The following is a 23,233-nucleotide window of genomic DNA, read 5'->3' on the forward strand; positions in this document are numbered from 1 at the left end:
AGCAGATATAATGGAAGTCAAATTTGATGTTAGTCGAAGTCAGCTTGCAATCATGGATGATAGCCAAGAAGTTCTTCCAGCTAGTCAAAAAAGCGAAGCATCAGAAGAAGTAGAGACTGCCCTAGACAGGGACTTTGATCCATCAAGTGTTCATACTAGCGATTCTAATCAAAGTCTGCCTGATGTCATTGATCCTGAGCCTGACAACTTAATTAACTCTTACAACTGAAAAGGACCAATTCCAATAATGTTTCAAAATTTATTGTTTTTAATGTCTGCCTTCAAGAACTGTTTCAGTTTTGTCTAGCCTGTGGCTCACCTGTCATTAGCCACACTCAATTCTGCACAGGTACCACTTTTAACAGTGAACATCACCTATTCCAAAGAACATGAAAGGCAATGGAGATCACAACCATTCATTGCAGAAATGCTTGCTGGCAACCTGATGGTCTCTGCAGCTATATTGCTTTCTGGAGAAACTCACAGTAAAATTTCTCACTTTGAAGAATTCTAAAACTACAGTTTCTGTCAGAATCAACATATTACAGAACACAGAATGAGTCTGTTTTCCCAGTTACAAATGATGCCTGGAAGAAACATCAACAAGAAATTTTGAAGTCTGTAAGTGGACCACTTTCAATTATTGGGAATGGAAGATGCGATAGTCCAGGGTATTCAGCTAAATATGGAACATACACTATTATAGATCAAAACACAGAGAAGATATTTGACTTTCAGATGGTCCAGGTGGGTGAAGTTGCCAACTCTGTTGCAATGGAAAAGACAAAACTGGAAAGGTCACTTAAATATTGGTTGAATAAAGGTCTTTCAATACATCAATTAGCTACAGACAGACATCCACAAATCACTAGCTTTATGCAGAAAAACTATCCATCAGTTGAACATCAGTACGACATATGGCATGTCTCTAAAGGAGTTTCTAAGAAGCTCGCCAAACAGGAAATCAAAAAGGTTGTCAGAGCCTCCTTCCATGGATACCCTCAATTTGCAATCATTTGCGGTGGTGTGCTTCATCTTGCCATGGTAACAGAGAAATCTTGAAAAATGGATGTCTATTCTTCATCACATTTCTGATCACACCTGGGCTAGTGCAAACCACTTTCTAGAATGTGCCCACCAGCAACTTTCTGAGGAAAAGAGACAAGAAAATAAAATAAAAAAGGTTCTCCTCCTCATGAAACATTGAAGTCAGTTGTCCTTGGCAAAAAAATTATTAAAAGATATTGGCAAACTTAATCAATTTTGTCATACTGAAATTCTTGAAGTGTACCACTCCCTTTTACTAAAGAACACTGTCCAAAAGGGAATGATTGCTCGAACCCAACTGGCAGCTCTGGATCACAACAAATGTTGACAGAAGCCAAGATACAACAGCCCATGAACAAAAGAGGTACAGAGTTGTCTTTCCTAAAGCCAAAAAGCAATGGATTGCAACACCCATAATGGAGCCAAAGTCCTATGGATACCTTAATTATATAATAGCTGCAGTTCTTGAAAAAAAAGTACCACCCACGAGTCACTGAAGACTAAGAAAGCTTATTCACCACAAGTCCCTATACCCATAATACTGCAACATGCCCTAAACCACCGAAGGAAACGGTCATAGAAAACTACAAAAGCAGATTCTGTTGCTAGTTAGCAAATTTTTACACTGGCCACTGTGGCTCATCAAAACTTCCTTGAAATCCAACATATTCCCCAGCTCCTTCAGGAAAGTTCCTTCTGATAGAAGTCACAACACATGCTGGTAAGATGTCAACCTCAGCAACCTGGAGCGTCTAGTATTTACATTACACAAATGACTTCAGCATGCTCTACCAAAGTACTAACATGCATGTTAGTGGCTCCCATGATAGAATCCTGTCTTACGTCAACCACTGCCACCACCACTGTGAACAGCACCCCTCTATTTAGGCATACAGAAGCAAAATCTTCGTGCTGAGTGATGTACCGTAAACCATGTAACATCCAGTCTAGTTTGTTCGTTTCTTGGCAAAAAGGCATTCTTTACCGGTAGGCATGATACTGCACGTTCCACAGCCACACCACTCCGTGTTGCCCACTCTCTCGCCATCTTCAGTTGATCCTCTTTCGTCATCACCGTCTACATCTTCTGTACTATCTGCATCTTCCGTACTCGAAGAATCATCAACTACACTACGCTCAGGCTCAAAACGGTAAGGTTCAATGTCAGTCATGCCCAAGTCTACATCTGGCAGCTCCCACGTATAATAGCGTATACACATTATGAACTCATGATGTCATCAGCCAACATGGCTGCGCACCGCACAGTTACGTCCCCCCCCCCCTACAGGCTTCTACTGGCAACCAGAGAACGGTGAGTGCTGTAAGTCATTAATAAAAGGATCACTCACACTGGTACCTTTCATCTGAAACTTACATACAAAATCATAGGATTTCTCCTTTGAAGAAATTTGGGAAATAAAAACATCTTCGACTTTGTGTTTTTCTGTGGCAACGGGGGTCGTTTAATACTGAACTGAGGAAGATCTAGATTTCTGAGGAGCATAATAGGACAGCTGTTTGTCGTGGCAGCTCATGCAGGCAGTGGTGGGAGATCTACTTTGCCAGCTGAACAGCAACGACAATGGCTCTGCTTGCCAATTTTTTGGCATGGCAATATACATATATACATTCATTAGAGGACAACTAGGGTCATATCTCAAAGCAACTCCCCATCGATGGCGCTTTTGCTGTCTTACATTTGCTTTCCTATAGCTAGTCTAATTAGTCTCTGCCTCACTCTCCCATTCGAGTCTTTGCGTGTCTTCTGTCTTCTTCAGCAGTTGCCAAGTCTGAAGTGTCTCTGCATGTCAGTCTCCGCTGTCTGTTGATGCTGTCTGTGACAGTGTCTATTTTGGCACATTGGAAAAGCACAAAAGGGTAATACGAATAAATGCTACTATAGTATAACTTACGTGCACCATATACAAAGCGAAGCAGTTTGGTTCAGTGGTTTAGTCTTGTAAATGCACGTGTCACAGTCACTAATTGGTTCAATCCTTGCTTAAATGTTCTTGTTCTTTTATGTTACCATTTTTATTCAGGAGCCCACCCTTTCGCTCATTTTTAGTAAATTACAACCGACAAAGAAAGGAACGGTTGCATGCAGTGTTTATCACCATAGTAACAGCAACAGAGCGTTTGAAAATGTCATGTCGACGAAATCAGCTAGAACAGAACATTAGGAAATTGCATTAGGCAACTGGCAAACAAATTATAGGAATCCGATGTCATTACCCGCACATTCTCCTTTACATCAGATCAATATCGGACAGAATAGAGAGCTTTATCCCTCGAGGGTCGACCACGGAAGGGGACCCACCTATCGAAACTGACATCGTTTCGTTCCTTTTCATTTGGTAAGCATGTCTGGAGAATTCGAGTGACAATGAGCCAAACGCGAGGAAGTAGTACTGCAGTGTGCAAAATAACGGCCGGACATTTTGTCCGGTGGCGTAGCGGCAGGTGTGGAATTCCGTATGAGCAACTCACATCCTCGCACATCCCAGTGTCATGTCAACAAACGTAGTTTACGCAGTTTGCGCACGAAACAAATGCAAACAGCCATGTGTCGTACGTGTACTGTATAGCGGAACGCGTATTTTGTCAAATCCCGGATGTGGGCGATAAGTACACACGCTGGGGCTCCGAGGTGCGCAACAAAATGCAGCAGACAGCCAAGGGCCGTACACCGTGAACGCGGCAGGATAGGAGACTCAAACATATGTGCGTGTGATGTTTTCTGTAGGAGCTATAGGAACCTGAAGATAATTAGATTGATAAGATAGCAAGAAGTCCTTGAACTAAAAACCTGCCACTAGTGTAGCGTAGTGCATGTTCTTGGAACGATTGCAGTTTCCACGTCTAGAGGTATGGTGCATATGCGGACGAACATGACGTTCCAAAACTCATTGGGTAGGACACGCCAACAGAAGTCATAAGGAGGAGGGGCTGGCTGCACGAGACGAGGCATGCAGAAATTTACGCGGATGGGTTTGTAGCCATGCAGGGCAGAGTTGAGGAAGCGATAAAAGTCTGTCTCTCTCTTCATTGCTATTTCAAACAATGGCCACTTTTTAATCAGGCTTTTTTTAGTAATTTGTCAGGTGGGTTGTACTAATTGCATGCATATGACTCTTTATCAAAAGGCATGCAACATCAAAGTGTCATCTAGAGCCATGAAACCTGGCGCTTGGTCAGGCATCCTTGAGCTAGCTGCGGTGGCAAGTGTACTTTATCAAACTGTTCGTGCAGTGTATTCCAACAGATTTGGTTTGGCAATACAAATACATGGACACGTGTACCAACCTTGAATTACTGCGGCAACCCATGATAGTTGCCATGAATTGATCCACTACAGTAACCATCAACTAGATCTGAATGGGGAAACATATGCCTCCACCCAGACCACTTTGTTCCTTGTGCTTGTATATCCAGTGTGGTAGACTCAGATGTTGGAAAAAGGTGTGGTGGAATCAGTGTGTGTACACGTTTCGCTTGAATGTGTCATTGCTACACTCCTGGAGGAGGTGTTGCAAGGTCTTTACTCCCAAGCAGGCGTTCCTTGGATCCGGCAAGAATGTATATAACCCTTGTGGTTGAAACATTTGGTCTTTAGTTGTCTCATAGCCTCGACGTTTCAAAATCAATTGCATGGAGATCAGCACTGAATAACCACCTGACCGTTAGCCAAGCCACCTCACACTTCCATCAACAGTTGTCCACCAAACTTTGAATTTTATAATTCTAAGATGGTTTTAGAGAGACTAACATTCGAGAGTAGGGAAGATATTTTTGGGTTAATTTGAGATATAGTTGTGTTGGGGTTGGGGTTGGGAAAATATAGTAGAATAGAGAAAATATATTGATATATATATATATATATATATATATATATATATGCTAAATTATTGTAAGTGATAAGTAGTATCTGCCAGGATTGGAATGTCCGACCAGACGTTTCTAATGTCTGGCAAATTTTGAATTGACAGGACATGATGTCCGGTGGTCAGTCAAAGACTATTTCGCACACTGAGTAGGCAAACAAATAAATAGGATCTTGTCTATATATACTAACAAGCTTTGTAAGAAACCCTTTTTACGCCAATAAACTGTCCCCAGATCAGCTAAACACCCACTTGTACCAAAAATTACGTAGAGGTGGCCTAACACCTCTCTCAATCTTTGCCAAAACAAATAACACTTGCATCAAGAGACACCTCATCAACTGTAGACATGCACCAAATAGCAAATAAAGTGTTGCCATAAATAGAAACCACAACTACCTACATTTAATGTAAAGGTGTAAGCTGAGCAAATCATTTTACATACCTCACTCCAGCACTGTACCCTGCCCTCAACTTCTTAAGCAAATTAATGACTGGTGACTTCTTTCCCTGCTCTCCTAGTAGAAATCGAGTAACAGGTAACGTAAAGGTAGGACGGCCATTCATCTCCCAGTTAGCCCTCAAATATGCAAGTGCTGTCTGAACAAAGTCAACAGTCATCTGATCATCAAGTGACAAGTAGAAATGTTCATGATCTAAAAACTACATCAAATCCCGTGTTCAACAATGAATATACCAAACTTTGAACAACAACATAATTACCTGAGGAAAGAAGGCATACATTGTTTGTTTGTAACGATACAGCTTACATGTACTGAGTGTTCCCATGTCAAGAAATGCCCTTGAATACACACAAAAACATTCAGATCAAGTGCTCTAAATACGACACTAAGTGATCAACTACCTTCCTGACAAACCAAGCTTGTCGTTCCTTCCTACCAAGACAAAGATAATTTCATTAAAAATAAAAGGGAATGTTAAAAATGCACGGCTTGCTAATTAAGAAAGAGCCTTACACATATTATAAGTTGGTTTGAGTGAGCACAGCTCACAAAACTAAAAGTCATTCAAATACAGTGTAACCACATATATGTAACTCCTTGATTAAACCATTGATTAAATAGAAACATGACAACAACATAATACATGCAGATGCAGAAACTCCTTTCAGGAATGTCTGCCACTACAAGATTGAGTCATTTTATTATTGTGCAGTGTGTATGTATGTCATTCACTTTCTAAACGTAAAGTACACCCACACACACACACACACACACACACACACACACACACACACACACACACACACACACACAGTCTCGTGTAGCCAGACCTCTTTCCACCATGTCATACTTCCGAGTGAAAATGGGTCTGGTGAACAGCCTTTGATGTTACTGTGTGCCGTGTAGCCAGAAATCAGCTAGCTAAAGACCGGATTTGGTTTCTTAAATGCTTCATTAAAGACTAAATTGGTATCCACACAGTGTAATCCTATCTCAACTAACTTCTATTGTTTCGTAGAGAACAACCCAAAAACTACAGCTAGAGTCGTTGCTGTTTGTAAAATCTGCATGTCTATGTACAGCAGCAATGAAACGTGACTGAGGGAACATTCACGTCGACAGGCTTCGATTTCATGCAGCCATGATTGACGTGGTACGTCTAGCATTGTGCACTCGTGTCACAACAAAGACTGGATGCGAACGTACTGGATGGATGCAAATGTACTCGATGCTGTTTGACGTCTAAAGCGACTGGACAGCCAGAGTGAGTAATATCTGGAAGGACTTGGAGCTGACGTCATCGAAACAAGATGAGTGGTCAACCTTTCTGTGTTTGGGTAAATTTAGTAATCATCTCATGTGTTTAGTGCATTGCTTTACATTGAGTACATTCGCATCCACCCAATACGTTCACATTCAGTCTCCGTTGTGACACAAGTGCACAATGCTACGTACGACGTCGATCGTGACAGATTGCTTACCTGGAGATGGAAGCCTGTCGGCATCAACGTTCCCGCAGCCAAGTTTAATTGCTGCTGTAGACATGCAGATTTCACAAACAGCAACAACTCTAGCTGTAGTCTTGAGTTGTTCTTTACGAAAAAAGAGAAGCTACTTGAGATAGGATTGCACTGCGTGCATACCAATCTGGTCTTTAGTGAAGCATTTAAGAAACCAAATCTGGTCTTTAGATAGCCGATTTCTGGCCACGCGGCACACAGCAACATCGTAGGGTATTCACCAGACCCATTTTCGCCCCAAAGTATGACATGGTGGAAAGGGGTCTGGCTACGCAAGACTACCACACACACACACACACACACACACACACACACACACACACACACGCACACACACGCACACACCTTTAAAATTCAACCTTCAACAGCCCATCTATACAGATGATGGCATTACCACAGAAAAGCATTTTCAGCAAAGTAGAGAATAAAACCATCTGTGATTCAACAATTAATGGAGAAGGAATGTCATTTGACCAAACAGGGAGACTGTGTTCAGGATGGCGATTTTTCAGTTCCTCGATAGCAAAGGGATAAGATGTTGAAGCACAACCCAGTGTTCTCCACAGAAATCTTAAAAGGTAGAGCGGGATACTCCCGGAAGTGGACATTACCAATGCCACGCCCACTTCATCAATGCTAGTGGCTTCATCAGTTGCCACTTTTTCTTTCAACAATGCAGGTGTTCTTATCTTCGACAGCGTTGCTCATGAAGAAAGACTCAATAGTTCTCTGCGACGCCAACATGACACATGCACTTCGTTGACATGTATACCTACTTGCACGCGAACACTAACTGTGAAAGTGTGGTTAAGGGCTGCATGTACAAGTGTTGGTGTTCCACACAATAATAGCCCGTTTACACTGGCACGTTCGAACGGGCCGGACTGTGCCAGCTCGGTGGTACCCAGTCTAACGTGCCAGTGTAAACGCGACCGGGCCAAGTTGGGAGCGGCCGGAGTGGGCTGACTCAGCCAGTTCGATTTGAGTGAGCTGGCTCGGTGCAGTCCGGTTCCGTCACGTAGTGTAAATACGAGTAGGTTAGATGGCTCGGTTGAATATTGATAAAGCATGGACGAAAGTCTCTATCTGATTTCGTTGTGGGGAGACGCAGCCGTCCAGAGTCAGCTCATCATATCACAAGCAGTAGCACTGCTCGTTTTCTAGCAATTCCAAAACATGACTCTTTTGTGCAATAGCTGCAGTCTCTTCGCTCCAGTTCACCTGCTCGGTTTTGTAAACAAGAGCACACGCCTATCTGGCCCGTTTGCAACCTCGCAGTGTATGTTACACACGTGCTGGCTTGTTCAACAATTCACATCCTGCTGGAATACTCGAACGGGCTGGCTGGTCCTTATTTGTCTTGACAGTGTCAGTGTAAACGAGGTACTAGATGCAACCCGCTGTCTTAGCTAAACAAGTACAAAGCTTACTTCGAGATTCTCAAGTCTTGGCATCTGGATGATCTACTTAACCTAAAAGCTTACTTGCTTAGAATAAGGTAGAGCGGCCCACTCTGCTAAAAGATCCTGGGGAGAACATTGCAACCCTATGATCTCAATGCATTCATTGGGTCACTGTAACGACCTTCCTTAGCTAATTTCAAAGCTCGCCAAAAGTTAGCTTGAGACAGAGAAACAGAAGAACTAGATAATTTCTGACAACAATCCTGTTTATATTCTTGCCATAATGAAGAAAGTTCTCCTTTCTGCCAGCGAAAAAGCCTGCATGTCAAGATCTATTCTGTCTTCCTCCACATGGGGAGTTCGAAGAACAACTTCGGTAAAGATATGTAGTCGAACATAGTCCCACATGCCGTCTTGATAAGAGGACATAATGATCTTGGTACATAAAGAATTGAATATAAACTTGCAATGTTGAGATCTTGTTCAAGACAGCAAAAAAGGTAGCAGACTCTACATGATCTGTAGGACAAAAAGAAATAGTAGCTGATTGAATCCCTACCAAAACCATATCATAATGATTATCCAAATTAGTTGCACACGAAGTAACTCCAAACTGAGAAACGGATTGTTCATTCACGTGACCTATGACAGTATCACGCTCAGGTTTTGCATCCTGGGTTTCCGAGGATAGACATGGCTCTGTCTTTCTAGATATCCGGGTCAACCATAAAACCTCCACAACGATGGTTACCAATACCTTGAGAACGGCGACAAGATTTCCAATGACTCGAATAAATAAAACCACATGATGAACAGACATGACGTCTGTTGTCTCTTAGCGTAGATGCTGAAGGAAACACTTGTCTTGAGACATGCTCCAGACTAACATGTTGTCATCTTACGTTATTAAACGGAAATGATTTTTGGCCGCAGCATTGGCAGTGGCGTCATCATCATCATCGTCAACACGTGAGGGAAGCGATTGAGACCGCATTTCTTGCCACAGCTTGACTATCTTGCAGACTGGAATAGAACTAGAGAAATGACTAGTGAAAATACCAGGAACTGACTGTATCAATGACCAATGGATTGCCCTCAAAGGAGCTCTCGACAAAAGAACAACTTAGATCACGCCAAAATCCAAAATCAGTATCAAATCTGTTCGAAATTGGGTATATATATATATATATATATATATAAATAAGCCAAAGCTTGACAGAAAGCTGTTCATAAAGAAATATTAGCGTTCTACTAACAGTTTGACAACGATGAAATGCCGTCTTCCTTGCTATTATCTTCAACATGCGCATGCTGTGAGGATGCCATAAACCAAGAGTCTCAACATGTTCAAATAAACTTCCAGTAGCCTTCACAATGTCTTCATGATGGCGATCCTTCTCCAAAACTCCAGTTTCTGCTGCTGCTCCAGCACTATATATGAAGGCTGGAGAGAATTTCTCACTGAAACATCAAAGTAAGTCAGCAAGCCACGCTGGAAATCGGGTGAAAAATGTCACCAGGTCTACTGTTAGATGTAAGATGTAGTGTTACAATGCTGTTCCTGTCGACATCGGGAGTCATCAACAAGAAGTGTGTGAAATAGTGTGTCACAAAGAGCATCGTGTCGTTTGATAACCAAGTTGGTCTTCTGATCACACCCTAGGAGATGATCACCAAATTTGTCTAACGAATATCCACAAAGACAGAGATCAGAATTAGGCGAAGAAGGGAAGATGCCAATACCAAGCCAGACTCGTAATGCTATAATAAACTCCCTGCTGGGCATGGCAAGGCCTAGATTAGAATTAGGCAATGCCTGCAACCACGCCCCACCATGTTGAGCTGAAATAGCATTCATCTTTGCATGATCACGAATGCTGGCTTCTTGCTTTAAGTCTGACTAAAGCTTGTTATCTAATAATACTTGTAGATGATGTTGGGTGTCTATTTCTGGTTTGAACTCATGATCAGGTAATAATTCTTGTAATAATTCTTGTGCAAACATCTTTCCAGGAATATCCAGAAATGCGCTCTGTGAACTATATATATATATATATATACATATATATATATATATATACACACAGTCCGCATCAAAACTATTGACACATTTACACTTGGAGGCGTGGTCATGGGTAGCGTGAGCAGAAACGCATCTGTTTTCAGGTCAGGTACGTTTGTTAGATAGAAGAGAACTATTGTGTATGTTCGTAGGTTTGCTGGACTTTTGGAAACTCACAAGTGCACATCAGTAGCTTGTGGCCTCCTTTCATTTTTGATAGCATTCTACCCTAGCTCTAGACAAAGACGCATTCGGCTAGACGTGCGTTCAGCAGCAACAGATGACAAGGCGTGAGCAAGTGCCACTCCTCCTGGATTGCGTCTTCCAGTTCATGAACGTTTTGAGGCCTATGAAGGTCAACACGCCGCTTGATGAAGTTTTCTACTTCGTACAAGATCTGGTGAGCTAGCGGGCCAATCGAGAAACCGTGACGCTCAGAGTCTCGTTTTTCTAGCTTCACTAGCAGCGGAATTTTAATTTTTACACATCGTGTAGCAATACTTGCGTCATGAAGTTTTCTTCTGCTGGTGGAAAAACTGCATGACAACAACTTCTTATGCTGCAAGCTGGTATGCAAGTTTGCTTGCTGATTTGTTGTTCCTTGTAGTATCATGTTCACTGATTGAAGCTGTTCGATGATTTTCAGCTAGTTTTTTGGTCTTCCATGAGAAATTCTGTGTTGAATTCCTTCCCCAGTGTCCAGTCTTTGGAGAGTTCAGTAAACAGTAAGCGAGAAACACGTAAAAGTTGGCAGATCTTAGATGGCTTCCTAGTTCTGGAGCGGTAGAGTAACAGAATATCGCAGAGTTGTCTGTCATGACTCGTTTCATGATGGAAAAGTTCTTTACGCGGATGCGTACACTATGGAATAGCTCTTGTGACTACTTTTTTGCTGTTTGAGAAAAAAAATGGTGCGGTTTCTTAATAAATAGCAAAACAAGAAAACTTTCCAAAAATAGCACAAGTAAACCGGAAATGTGTCAATAGTTTGGATGTGGACTGTATATATATATAAACTGTATATATATATAAATATATTATACGAATGGAAGGGGAGGTCCAGTTTTACAGTGAGTCATTTCAGATCCCCTCCAGTCCGTTCATATATATATATATATATATATATATATATATATATATATATATATATATATATTGCTTTTATACCTAACTATTACATCCCTAAGTGGCCGACCCAAATAAACAAGCACTATCCCCGACAAAACCAATCCCCAATTATTCTACACATGTAGTCAAATCCCACATGTCACACACACACATTATGTGTGGCCATGGGCCGACACGTTCTCAACATCATGACACTTTACGAGACATTGTTTACCATTCACTACTGGTAGATAATCAAGCGACATAACTTGAGCAGCATTGTGGACCAGACAGTAACAACCGTCCTGGAGATCTCCCACCCAGATTTTGCAGATGGTTGTCCACTTACTTTGACGCTTCCATTCGAAACACTATGGGGTCATTATTCATTTCAAAACTGCTGTACCTGCAGGAACTGCTGGGATGGCTGGGTGAAGAAGAAAGACGTTCAACACGAAGTGAGGTTGCTGTAGAGGAAGGATATGCCTACCCTTTGGTTGTGGAATCCTTTGGTTTTTGGACTCCTTCCAGCCTAGCTGTTCTGAAGATCATCATTTCCAAGACTACAGCTAGAATCATGTTTGGTCAAGCACGAATAACTTAAAAAATGCAACAACTTTCTGTCTGTTTGTTTCAGTATAATTCTATGTTCAGTATAATGCTATCGTCCATCAACAGGGCATTGAAAAGTACATCACACAGAGCGTTATGGCGATTTGTTCTCAAATTCTGTGCCTGATCACATCCCAGGTAGGTAATCCCCACAACTGTCTATAATTATGCCACAAGCACAGCATTTGGCATCAGAATTGAAATGAAACATGGAATACCCAGTCAGAACCGTAATGCATGCAATTCTAACCTCTTTGCTAGGCATTGTGAGGCCAAGCTTTCGATTGGAAATTGCCTGCAGCCATGCTCCAGTGTGTTGAGTCGTAACAGTATTCAGTCTAGCCCGGTCCCAAAGGCTGGCAAACTCTCTAAGGTGTGACCATATATATGCCACAGCTACACACTTAACACATGTCACTTTAGCAATATTCCACTGCAGTCGTTTTCACCACAGATTTTGATTAGATTTAAAAAGTCATCATTCTAATCAAATTTAAAGCAGAGCTGCCTGCCCCATCTTTAAACTGCTGTTAGTCCAACCCAATAATGCCTGAACGACTGTCTGATCATTGCCCTTCCTTGATGTGTAATATGTATAAACATAAATTAATCCACTTCGCATACATTTGCATGTAGAAAATATATTCCTCTATTGTAACAACACTATAGTTGCATACAGTACATAGGTAAACAGATAGCCACAAAGATTCTATACTCCAGCGAATGCTATATATTCAGCCAGTTGCATAATTATCACAAAGCTTCATGTGACCAATTGTAGACTTAACTTAGTTCTCACCATTTTGGTACCATGCATGCATCAACACTATTTCCTTATACAGTATAACCAGTTATTTCCGCGGTCTTAAATTACTGCGATTTGAGAATATAAACAGAAGTTTACTGCAAATTAAATTTCTGCATTTCAACCAGTAATATAGTTAATGGTAGTCTGGTACACACATGTACGTGTGTTTGCACAGTGACTGTCTGGGACTCCGAGAATAGACTTGAATATCTGCGAATTTTATTTGTGCGCTCCGTGATTTCTTCGCAGAATTCACAGAAATATCATGATTGCAAAAATAACCAGTTATATGGTATACTGCATAACAGCAGTGTTCTAGCCAGGATTATCTGTACTGTCAAATAACAGGTAAGAACATTGGTAAATAGATGGGAAAGGTCAAACCAAAATGTCCTGTTGAGGAAACAGTGAGGTAAAATGTAGTCTGCTGCAAAAATATTGACAATTTAAGTGGCTCTATAAAGCTTCAGCAGCAAGCAAATGAGAAAACACCTGGTTTGGCTGTTAAGATTGACATATACAGTCAAATCTTGCTAATCCAAACAGCCCCGTACCAAGCCTCTTAGTAAAGTTGTTCAGATGACCAAATATGCCAAAACGCGTAGCCTTGGAGGTCCAGACCTTGCCTCGGACACCCATGCCACTGGCGCATTAACGTATCTCTACACATACCTCATGTTTGTGTAAAGGACACAGCTGCAACAACTACACGTACTTCTACATAATGTGACAGTCAAGATTGAAAATAGTCAGATGCACGTGTTTGCTGAAAAGCTAGATAGTCGCAACCCGGATAAGGCTGACCAATATCTGCAGGGCGCCAAACGTAATTTGGATTCGTGAGGACTCGGATTAGCGATGTCGACTGTACTTAAAGCCAAAGCACATAAAGACACGTAGGTGTTAAATTAGTAATGCGATTGATACTAAATAGATCTATGAAGTGAGTCATTCGACTAAGTTGGTGAGTCACTATCAAAGTTTGACTTAACTAAGAGTCAGATGGTACACAAAGAGTGACAGTTGCTGCACTAGCAGCTAGAAGCTCAATGTCCCAAGTACTTGATTCATGGCTTGCTCACTGAGATGGCTCTTGCAGGAGAATACAAATGCTGACTTAACTAGAGAGCATACAGAAATATGCACAAAGCTTCCCAAGTTGAAAGTCAGAAACAAACCACCAAAACAGATGCATACATGACATCATCATGAAAAGAAATTATCCAAATGGTAGTTTCTTAGGAGGCATACAAGTCTGACATAGACAATTGGCCAGTTTCATTCTGCAACTGCACTTTTGACAAAGAACAAAAATTTAGAGCGATGTCTCCAGCAGCACTCGTACTACGCTTTTACTTGCACTGTTTTGCACAATCTATTACCTTGCAGAAGACTCGAACCTCTCTTGTTTTTAGTAGTATGTGCTAAAAGCAAAAGAGGTCCAAGTCTTCAGCAAACATACTACTGCAGTGCAAAGTTGCAATAAAGAAGTCACTTCGTAGCAACAACCACAAACTCAAACTACTGTTGCTAATTGAAGAAGCACTAAAGTGCTAAACCCTCGGCTGCTAGCCTTTATAGGATAGGGAACATGCAGCTGCTGCACACTTACTGGCACTTTTCAAAAAATTAATTAATCCTCTATGGGCGCAATTGTTTGGGCGTGGCACCCCTCACGTTTCCAGAAGTATATGCTTGTAAGCTGAATTTTTAAAATTGTAAAACAGAGTTACCTACACATCAGCAGTACACATGTTTCCTACATAATTGGCAACCATCTATGCCGGTTTTGATGATGAACGAATGCGCGGCAGAAACACATACTAAACAACAATTACCAACTATTTGAAACTTCAAACATATCTGAATGTACCTGAACTATACGTATGCTGAGTTTCACATTGGTCAGAAGCCATTCCAACACATCTGGTAGTATTCATTAGCAATTACTCTGTTTCCTAGCTATAGCAGACACCACCGACTAGATCCGGTCACCTATTTGCAAATCAGCACTCTATCAAAGAAGAAATGGACTATCACATGCACAATACCGGGAATTCCGAAACAGCACCAAGGGCAGCAATACGGAAAATGGGATTCTTATGGACGAATATCTGTTCTCAGTAAGTGCCCGGGCGGTTTGTAGGAAACTCTGGAAATTGGCAGACTGACTTGGTACCACAGAGTAGGCAAGTGTGAGGCCCATCTTGCAACGTCCTGCCTAGATACTTAATCTTTATAAACTTACAAGTGCGACCAGACCTGACGCTTCTTGTCATCTTAAGCTTCTTGTCAGGCAATTCTTTAAAGGTTCCTTCTTTAATCCACAGTCTAAGACCGCTGTCTGGTTGCCAAATCTGTACGTACACTGTAGTATAATAACGTACATTACTAATACAACTTCGGAATATCGACCAACTTTGGGCCACAACGTCGAATCGTGCACCACAATCTTTATTCTCATTAACGGCCCATGGGCTGTAAATGAAAACACTTTCCAAAAGATCGCCCAGTGGGTGGTCTTTGGCTGGGTGCTGTTTTGGAAATTCCCAGTACAATTTGACGTTTCCATGCAACTACTTTGTCTTGTAACTTTGGGTTGAGTCCTCGAAACAATGAAGCACCAGTGTTTGTTTAGAAACAACTCAAATACTAGTTGCTGCTAGTCCATTTAGCTTCAAAATACTAGGCCAACATTACAACTGATTGTTTTCTTAGCAGAGAGTTGATGCACTACTTTGGTAGAAACTCAACGCAGCGAGAACATTGAACAGTTGGCAATATCTGCACTCATGACAATTTAGCACATATACTTGGAGTAGATAATACCACCCACATCCGTCTAACGACCCACTCACATCCACCCGATGAGTCGGTTGAACTGTCGACAGCGCTATTACTGTAACTTGAGTGCCTCGGGTTAACTAAGAGATGTGGTTACTCTTGATTTAGCAGTATATGTATGTATACTACAGCACTACGTACTTGCCTCCACTAGTCACTCCAATGATGCTCACATTCAAGCAAATAAAGTGTAAACATCTTGTAGCGCTTAGTGTCTTCCAATTAACAATACTAATAATTTTAATACTAATAATATATTTCACTTTGTACCAATACGTACAGCCTCTCACAAATGAAAGAATACGTATCATACACAGTCAAACACACACATACACATACACGTACACATCTAAAAACAAACAGACAGCTACGTATATAATTCATCATAGAATCAGGATCTCTACGCAATATTCAACAATTGAGAATTTTGCACATGATAAGCACAGTTTCAAAATCAGACAAGTGACTAGCAGTTGATTCATCAAAGTCAATGCGTATGAACAGATTGGTCACACTAAGTGAATGTCATCTGACCTAGGGTTGTGTTTACATGAACCTATCCAGTAATTAGTTCGACATTAGCATCCCTGACCATTAGTGTTTACAATTATGGTTGGTTAGACTACCCAGTACCAAAAGTTACTGTGACACTCCCTATGCATGTGCGAGCCTAAAATAATAAAGCAAGTGTTGTTACTGGTGTAAACACGTCCTGATGACATCTGCTAACTGTGTTCTATGCCATTTTGCTAACGATGATTAAAGATGTGCTTAGTGTAAACAGTCAGTTCCAGAGTGTAAAACTTTTACCAATTAAATATTTTCACCATTCCCATAAACCTCTTAAAACTCCAGATGCTTCCTTGCTGTTGCCACTCAACAAATGGACTACAAGACACTTTGAAGAACTGTGATTGCAGCAATTGCAATAATCCAAAGTAGTTTCCATACAAATACAGAAAAGAGAATGAAAGTTTCAATAAGTGACTCTACCAAAAATGTCTGTAATTGTCAACAGTTTTTATGAAACAAGAAACTTTCGCATGTGGGTGGGTGGGTTGAAAGGCATTTTGTTTTGGTAAAAATGTTGATGCTATAGACGGTGTACAGCGCAGCACAGTATATGTGCAAACTGCACTGACACCCGAGGTTGAAAACGGACATGGCAGCCATACAGACTTTTTGGTCGGCAGCACAATAAGGGTCCATTCTTCTCGAAATCTGAGAACATTAGTAGTAGTCTCTACTACTCTGTCATTGAGGCACTGTGGAAGTTATCTGTGGAAGTGAACAACAGAAAGGCATTCTTCGAGAAAGACCCTGTGGGTTACAAAATACTCGACCAATGAAATGGCACGAGAGCGACTCTTGTGGCAGATCAACTAGGAAACAATAGCCAAGAGCAACTGTTACCGTCATATTTGAATCAGAAACACCTTTCGACAGACAGCAATGCAACGAGTCACACTTCCGTCACCGTGTCCAAAAGTGGCACCTTAGGATTGACAACGCTTAGTGATGGGTTGCAGTCATTTTGTTCAGCTGGGTCATATATCATGGTATCAACACTTATGTAACTTTCGTATTGGGGGTGGGGTGTAGTAGGAAAGAACGAAAGTTTTTCGTTTCGTAAAAACTGTTGACAATTACGGACAGCCCCTAACATTGCAAAATATGGCATTTATAACTGTGGCCAATAAACTAAGAGTACTTAAAAAAAGTGCTGACTAGAATACGAATATAATGATCTCATTACTGGCTACTAATGACCACTACCCTGATTACTTCTTAAATTCCAAGAACTGTAACCTATAGCTTATAAAGCACAAAATCGAGTTTGCCAAACAAGCATTTATAAAGCCTAGGTACTTTGTTTTACAGAAATGGTAAAAGAAATGGTAGGATGCTTTACTTATGCAACCATGTTGATTGCATTTCTTTAAGGCTTGGTCTGCATAAAATCCCTTAGGGATCATCCATAATAGTCGACATTTACTCAAGCGTACAAAGCATACTCTTTTCTGCATTCCCTTTCCCCTCACCTAAGCGTACATAAAATGTTGGTCAAGTGAAGCAGATTAATATGCACATTTCGTCATTCTAGCCAGCAGTCTTCTATCGTCCTTGTACTTTCTGCACAGCTTCTTCGCGAGACAACTAGGATGGGATGACAAAGACAAAAGCGTTACAAACTACTGGTACCTGTTAGCTGGCATTTTATGAAGAGCGCAAAATCTCTTAGACAGGTCTGTTAGTACCTAATGCAGAGTACCTACCGTCCCACGCCATGTACACTTCAAACACATGCGACGAACACTTAAGTGTGTGCTAACATGTCAAACACTTGTGACCGACAGTTACAAACGTAGATGCAAATGCAAATGCAAAATCTTGACTTCAATATCACTTCCTATCTACTTCTAGACAAAAAGAAATCGACATTTTATACTCTGCCCCAAAAGCGTACAACTACTCCTACCCCTACACCCTAGCATACGCTTTGTACGCCTGAGTAAAAGTTGACAATTATGGATGACCCCTTAAACAAATTGTCTATTTATTGTATAAATAGTGAGATCACAAAACACAATATTAATGGACAATTGTGTCACAAGAAAACAGAAACAGATCAGAGCAAAGTTACCAAACTGTTAATACACAATACAAATCAGACAAAGGTAAACAAAACTGAAAACCACTGCACGCAAATGACCTCCAAATTATACATGATGCACTCTCCAAGACATTTTAGCAACTGTCTATAGGATTGCATTAAAATTAATGCACTCTTGTGTCAAGTAATGGAATGTCGTCTTATTTCTGTGACCGCTATTCAAAGTAGAAAGACAAACTAACAGCTCTATATCACTTAAGAAACTGTTCCACATCAAAAAATTCAGTGGCAGTATCCCAGTTGCCTAACTCTTGGCAAAAGAGAAGCATGATTACAGACCCTCACCTAAACTTGTGTATGCCTTGCTTAATTGTCTTGCCAGTAGAATGCGTATTGGACTCAGCTCATCAGAAGTTTGGGATGGAATGTCATATTCACTCAGCTCCTGCTTCATCGCCTCATCTTCAGCAACGAGAGCCACTACAGCAACCAACACACCAATAACTATTGCCCCATTAGCCATACCCATAACATAAAATACATAAAAACCTCAACATATTATGTTACATTTACTGTAACTGAAATAGCTCGAAGCATAACAAACATAAATCATATTTCTTGCATTATAAACAACTACCCTTAAAGAATTCTTTCCTTGTAACAACTCCCTTCTGACAGTCCCAGTAATTTCATTATTATTCAGCTTTAAACAACCAGTAGTCACTTGTCTATAGCCACACTACTTGTCAATGCATGAGACCATCTTCACCACATGATCATCATCATAAAGTTACAAACCTTAGATGTTTATCAAATGATGTCTGAATTAGTTAGTGAACAGATAAGATACTGTTCTGCATTAATATTAATTAATAAAAATTCTTGCCCCTCCTTATTGCCAACACAACGACTCATGTCTATCACACTTGCATTTACTACACACACCAACTAGACAAGCAGGTATACAGGCAGATTGTTGGCAAAAATGGAATGACAAATTAATTAAAGGAACACTCCGAAGGACCGCGCAGCTGAAATAGCAAGGTCCGGTGATCGAGGGAGTTTGCGGAAAGTGTTCCTGCGTAGGAATGAGTGCTTCGTAAACTGCTAGAACATGATCGACAACAGTGTCCATTGCCTTTAATGCCAAAGAATCTCACAAAATGCCAATTCTCTCAAAAGTTGCCGGACAGAACTAGATCGCACAAAAAGGTCAGTCTGTAGACAGTCTGAAAGTAGCACGACGGTTTCCACCGTTCTCGGAGCGACAAAAACAACAGAGAGACCATTTCCGGGAGCGTGATTGCATCAGTACGGCTCAAGTGACCTGATAGTGTGAAAAAATAATGCTGCACTTGGCAGACAAAATTCTTGAAACGGTTCCGTCAGTTTTGAAGTTTTTAAAGGTTCTTAATGTACATCTGTCGGGTTTGCTCTGAGATAGTACCCAGATACTCAACTTGGTTAGTATGGATTTCCTATTAGCGAGCAAAGGCGGAGCCTGCAGCTTAGCTCATACCTCCAAAATGATCCTTTAAGAAGAGAAGGAGGCTACCGCTGATGAGCAAGCATATAGTAGACAAACAACCAACACTTGAAAAGAACTATTTCATTGAAACATTCACATCTAGACTGTAGATAGTAGCAAACTGACACAAATCTGACAATTAATCAGAGTCAACCTCTTGCCCAAAGTGATTAGCAAATAACCACCCACATGCCAAAATATCTTTACACATGACAACATAATTGTTAAAGCTAGCTTCATTTATAACCTGCACTCATCTCTGGGTATTGCTGCATATGCATATTGAACAGTTACATTACAAAACTGCACAACACAGTTAGAACATCTCCTGTCATGCAGCACTGAATACGAACACCTTGAGACCAAGTTCAAGACCCCTCATTTCCATATGCACATACAGCCCAAAGGCAATTTCATACCAATCTAACTCCATTAACTACAGTCCAGCATATTCAACATATGTACCACCCAGCTACACCAATGTAATCAATGTGATATAGAAAAGCATATGCTGGTACGAACTTATATAAATATGACAACAGGGCATTAGATACGTTAGCTGTAGACAATGCACATTACCTTGTACAACTAGCTCAACCTTGGGAGATACATAGTAATGCCTATTCAAAGGATCAAGCTCACCAGCCACTATGAGACCCTGTAAATGCCACAAAACCACAATTACACAGTATGTGTATGACCTACTTCTGTGTCACATGGCATATAAAGTACCTCTTGTAATAAGCATCCTACAATATATAGTGATTGTCCCCAAAGATGAGGAACTTTTCCACCTGGCAAACGCTCTTGCGAGTGAGGAGTGGCTTTTTCAAGATCAACCTAAGAAACAAGAAACAAAAACAAGTCTTCTTTCCTTCAATCAAAGTAAGACCTGCTGCTGCTATCATGTAGACTAGCATAAAACATTCCATTAAAACATATGAGAGTGAAAAGATAATTAAAAACCATTCAGAAGCTATGTCATGTCTTAATTTAATGTTTAGTAAGAGTTCTTTTAGTGTGTTTATATTCAATACACCAGTCAAAATACACTTTAAGTATGTATTGTTCCACACCTTCAATGCAATAGACGACATACTACCTGTGACAAACTGTAGTCAAATAATGACCCATACACTATAGTAAAGACCAAGCCCATTTATCAAGAACGTTCAACATTGAACAAAGTTGTTTCAAACCTTACATCATTCATAATCTAACAACTTTAGAGAGAGTTTCCACTAGCGCCTAAACCGGTTTAACAAGTGGTTTAAGCTAAACTGGTTTAAGCTAAACTGATTTAAGGATTGACCTGTTTCCACCTGTGCTAAACCAATCGATATTCTACAGCTAAATTGATTTCCTAAACCGTTTTGTAGTAGGTTTAGCAAAGTGGTTTAGGTTTAACTGTCAGGTGACAGTAGCGCATTTGTTTAGATGGCTTCTGACAACACCGTTTTGATGATATTGACTATTTTGCTGAGATAGGATTGTTTTAAAGATGTAAGGGTCGTTAACTAAGGGAAAGAAATCAGCAGCTACAGAGAGTGAGAAGACAGTGTCCTTGGTCATCGTCATGCAAATTCCTACTACCATGCAGATGCTGAATCACTGACAACTAACAGTTGCTCTGACTCCATGACAGAGCAGCCCAATACTTCAAAATATGGCGTTCCTAGACGGTTTGTTTTACACATCCCGAATGTGACAGTTCCTAGTAGAAACAGTTGCTTTCTTGAACTGGTTTAGTTTTTAAACGCGTTTAAGCTAAAGTAGTTTAAGGTGCAGCTAATGGTAACATGGCCCTAATTACATTATGGAGGTCAATATGAGCCTAACCTTGTCTCTAGGGACATAGTATAATTCAGGAAGATACACCAACAAATCATCTTGTTGTAAAATAAGCTTGTCAAGCAAGCTTCGATATTCATCCACTTGGCATTTGTTGTTATGAAAAAGTCCATCCAGAAGAAGACAGCAGAAAAACACAGGCCATTCGCATTCAATGTTATCAAAATTCTTGAGTTCTGATGGCTCATAGTATGGACGTCGAGGATCCTAAAATAACAAAATGGCAGAATTAGTCTATCTATATCCGTTTGATCACTCTGACAAAACCACTACAAGTTCAATGAAGCCGGTGTACATACCGTATGCATGTCATTGTGTGTGTGCCTACCTGCAAGTGAAGTCCATGCATGGTCAATGTGCACACACACACACACACACACACACACACACACACACACACACACACACACACACACACACACACACAATAACCCATACAGTCACTACACAAGCACAAGGCTAGGTATAATAATTAAAATACAGCTTACTTCCATAACTGTCCTGTAGCCATCACGTTTAAATCTTTTACAACCATAATTACCCTACAAATGCAAATTTAAGTCATTACACCATTAGCTAACATTTAACATATTACAACCTTCAGTTCATTCTCTATCTTCTCTCTTGTTTGCTCTACCAAATCGCAGTCATTGCAAGCAAATGCTGGAAACCCAATCACAGTTAGAAGTGCAGAGTCAACTTCCTTGGAGCTTGATTCACGAGGTAGTAATGAGTGAAAAATAGTCTAAAATAGACATTTCCTCAACATTAGACAAACACATACACAATGTTAGTTGGCACTTACTCTGCAATGTTGCCTCTCATCTGCCAACACATGAATGACTGATTCTGGTCCTCCAAGAGAACCAAACAAATCAAATTCATTAATAGCCTCAAGAGCAGCCTAAGAAATCAATCATGCTTGACAAATAACACAAACAAATAAGAACAGATCCATTAAGTCAGGCAAACATTAACACAAACACAAAACAAAAATACATGAAAAAGGCAAAAGACAAAAGACAAATAGAAGATAAACAAACAAAAAGACAACCAGACAAAAAAGTTTGTTTCTTTATTCCAATATGTGGGCATACTCTGCTTACATATAGAACAACTCTATGGCGCAGAACTACTAAAAAAGCCACCAGATACTAATTAAGTACAGATACATACATAAGTGCACAGCTAAACTGTTCAGTCAAGCAGAGGATTGTTCTTCCAGTCCAACATGTTTCTTTTGCACCAGTTACAAAGGGACACCTAGAAATCCTGGATTATCCTGCACTTAGAGCTGATGTAAGAGAAGAAGAGATAACAATCTTGACTGGCCAGGGAACACAAATTCCTCTATACTGTCCAAACTAGAAATGTCTAAAAGACCACGAGAGCCAATCTGTCCTCTGTAGACTTTTGCCCACCATTCACCATTTATAAAGCTATATCTTAATCCTTCATATCGTTTTCGCTTCCATCTGGCTGCATCAAT

The 23,233-nt window shown here is 40.6% G+C and overlaps 2 protein-coding genes across 2 annotated transcripts in view; both read right to left on the reverse strand.

Moving 5' to 3' along the window:
• The window catches only part of LOC134190073 (phosphorylase b kinase regulatory subunit alpha, liver isoform-like), a 36,926-nt gene extending 31,102 nt beyond the window's left edge, over nt 1-5,824 (reverse strand). Inside the window, exons 1-3 of the mRNA XM_062658491.1 lie at nt 5,797-5,824; nt 5,655-5,733; nt 5,377-5,594 (exon numbers count right to left, since the gene is read on the reverse strand). Of these exons, the coding sequence (XP_062514475.1) occupies nt 5,377-5,594; nt 5,655-5,720 (284 nt within the window). The 5' untranslated portion in view covers nt 5,721-5,733; nt 5,797-5,824. The remainder of the gene's footprint in view (nt 1-5,376; nt 5,595-5,654; nt 5,734-5,796) is intronic.
• Nucleotides 5,825-17,701: 11,877 nt separating this feature from the next.
• Nucleotides 17,702-23,233, reverse strand: part of LOC134189528 (phosphorylase b kinase regulatory subunit alpha, skeletal muscle isoform-like) — an 11,587-nt gene continuing 6,055 nt past the window's right edge. The window contains exons 7-14 of the mRNA XM_062657828.1: nt 22,550-22,648; nt 22,343-22,489; nt 22,233-22,286; nt 21,733-21,951; nt 20,626-20,733; nt 20,473-20,551; nt 18,711-18,845; nt 17,702-17,908 (exon numbers count right to left, since the gene is read on the reverse strand). Coding sequence (XP_062513812.1) covers nt 17,847-17,908; nt 18,711-18,845; nt 20,473-20,551; nt 20,626-20,733; nt 21,733-21,951; nt 22,233-22,286; nt 22,343-22,489; nt 22,550-22,648 — 903 coding nt within the window. The 3' untranslated portion in view covers nt 17,702-17,846. The remainder of the gene's footprint in view (nt 17,909-18,710; nt 18,846-20,472; nt 20,552-20,625; nt 20,734-21,732; nt 21,952-22,232; nt 22,287-22,342; nt 22,490-22,549; nt 22,649-23,233) is intronic.

This window comes from Corticium candelabrum, chromosome 14 (assembly GCF_963422355.1).
Source record: "Corticium candelabrum chromosome 14, ooCorCand1.1, whole genome shotgun sequence".
Taxonomy (NCBI): domain Eukaryota; kingdom Metazoa; phylum Porifera; class Homoscleromorpha; order Homosclerophorida; family Plakinidae; genus Corticium; species Corticium candelabrum.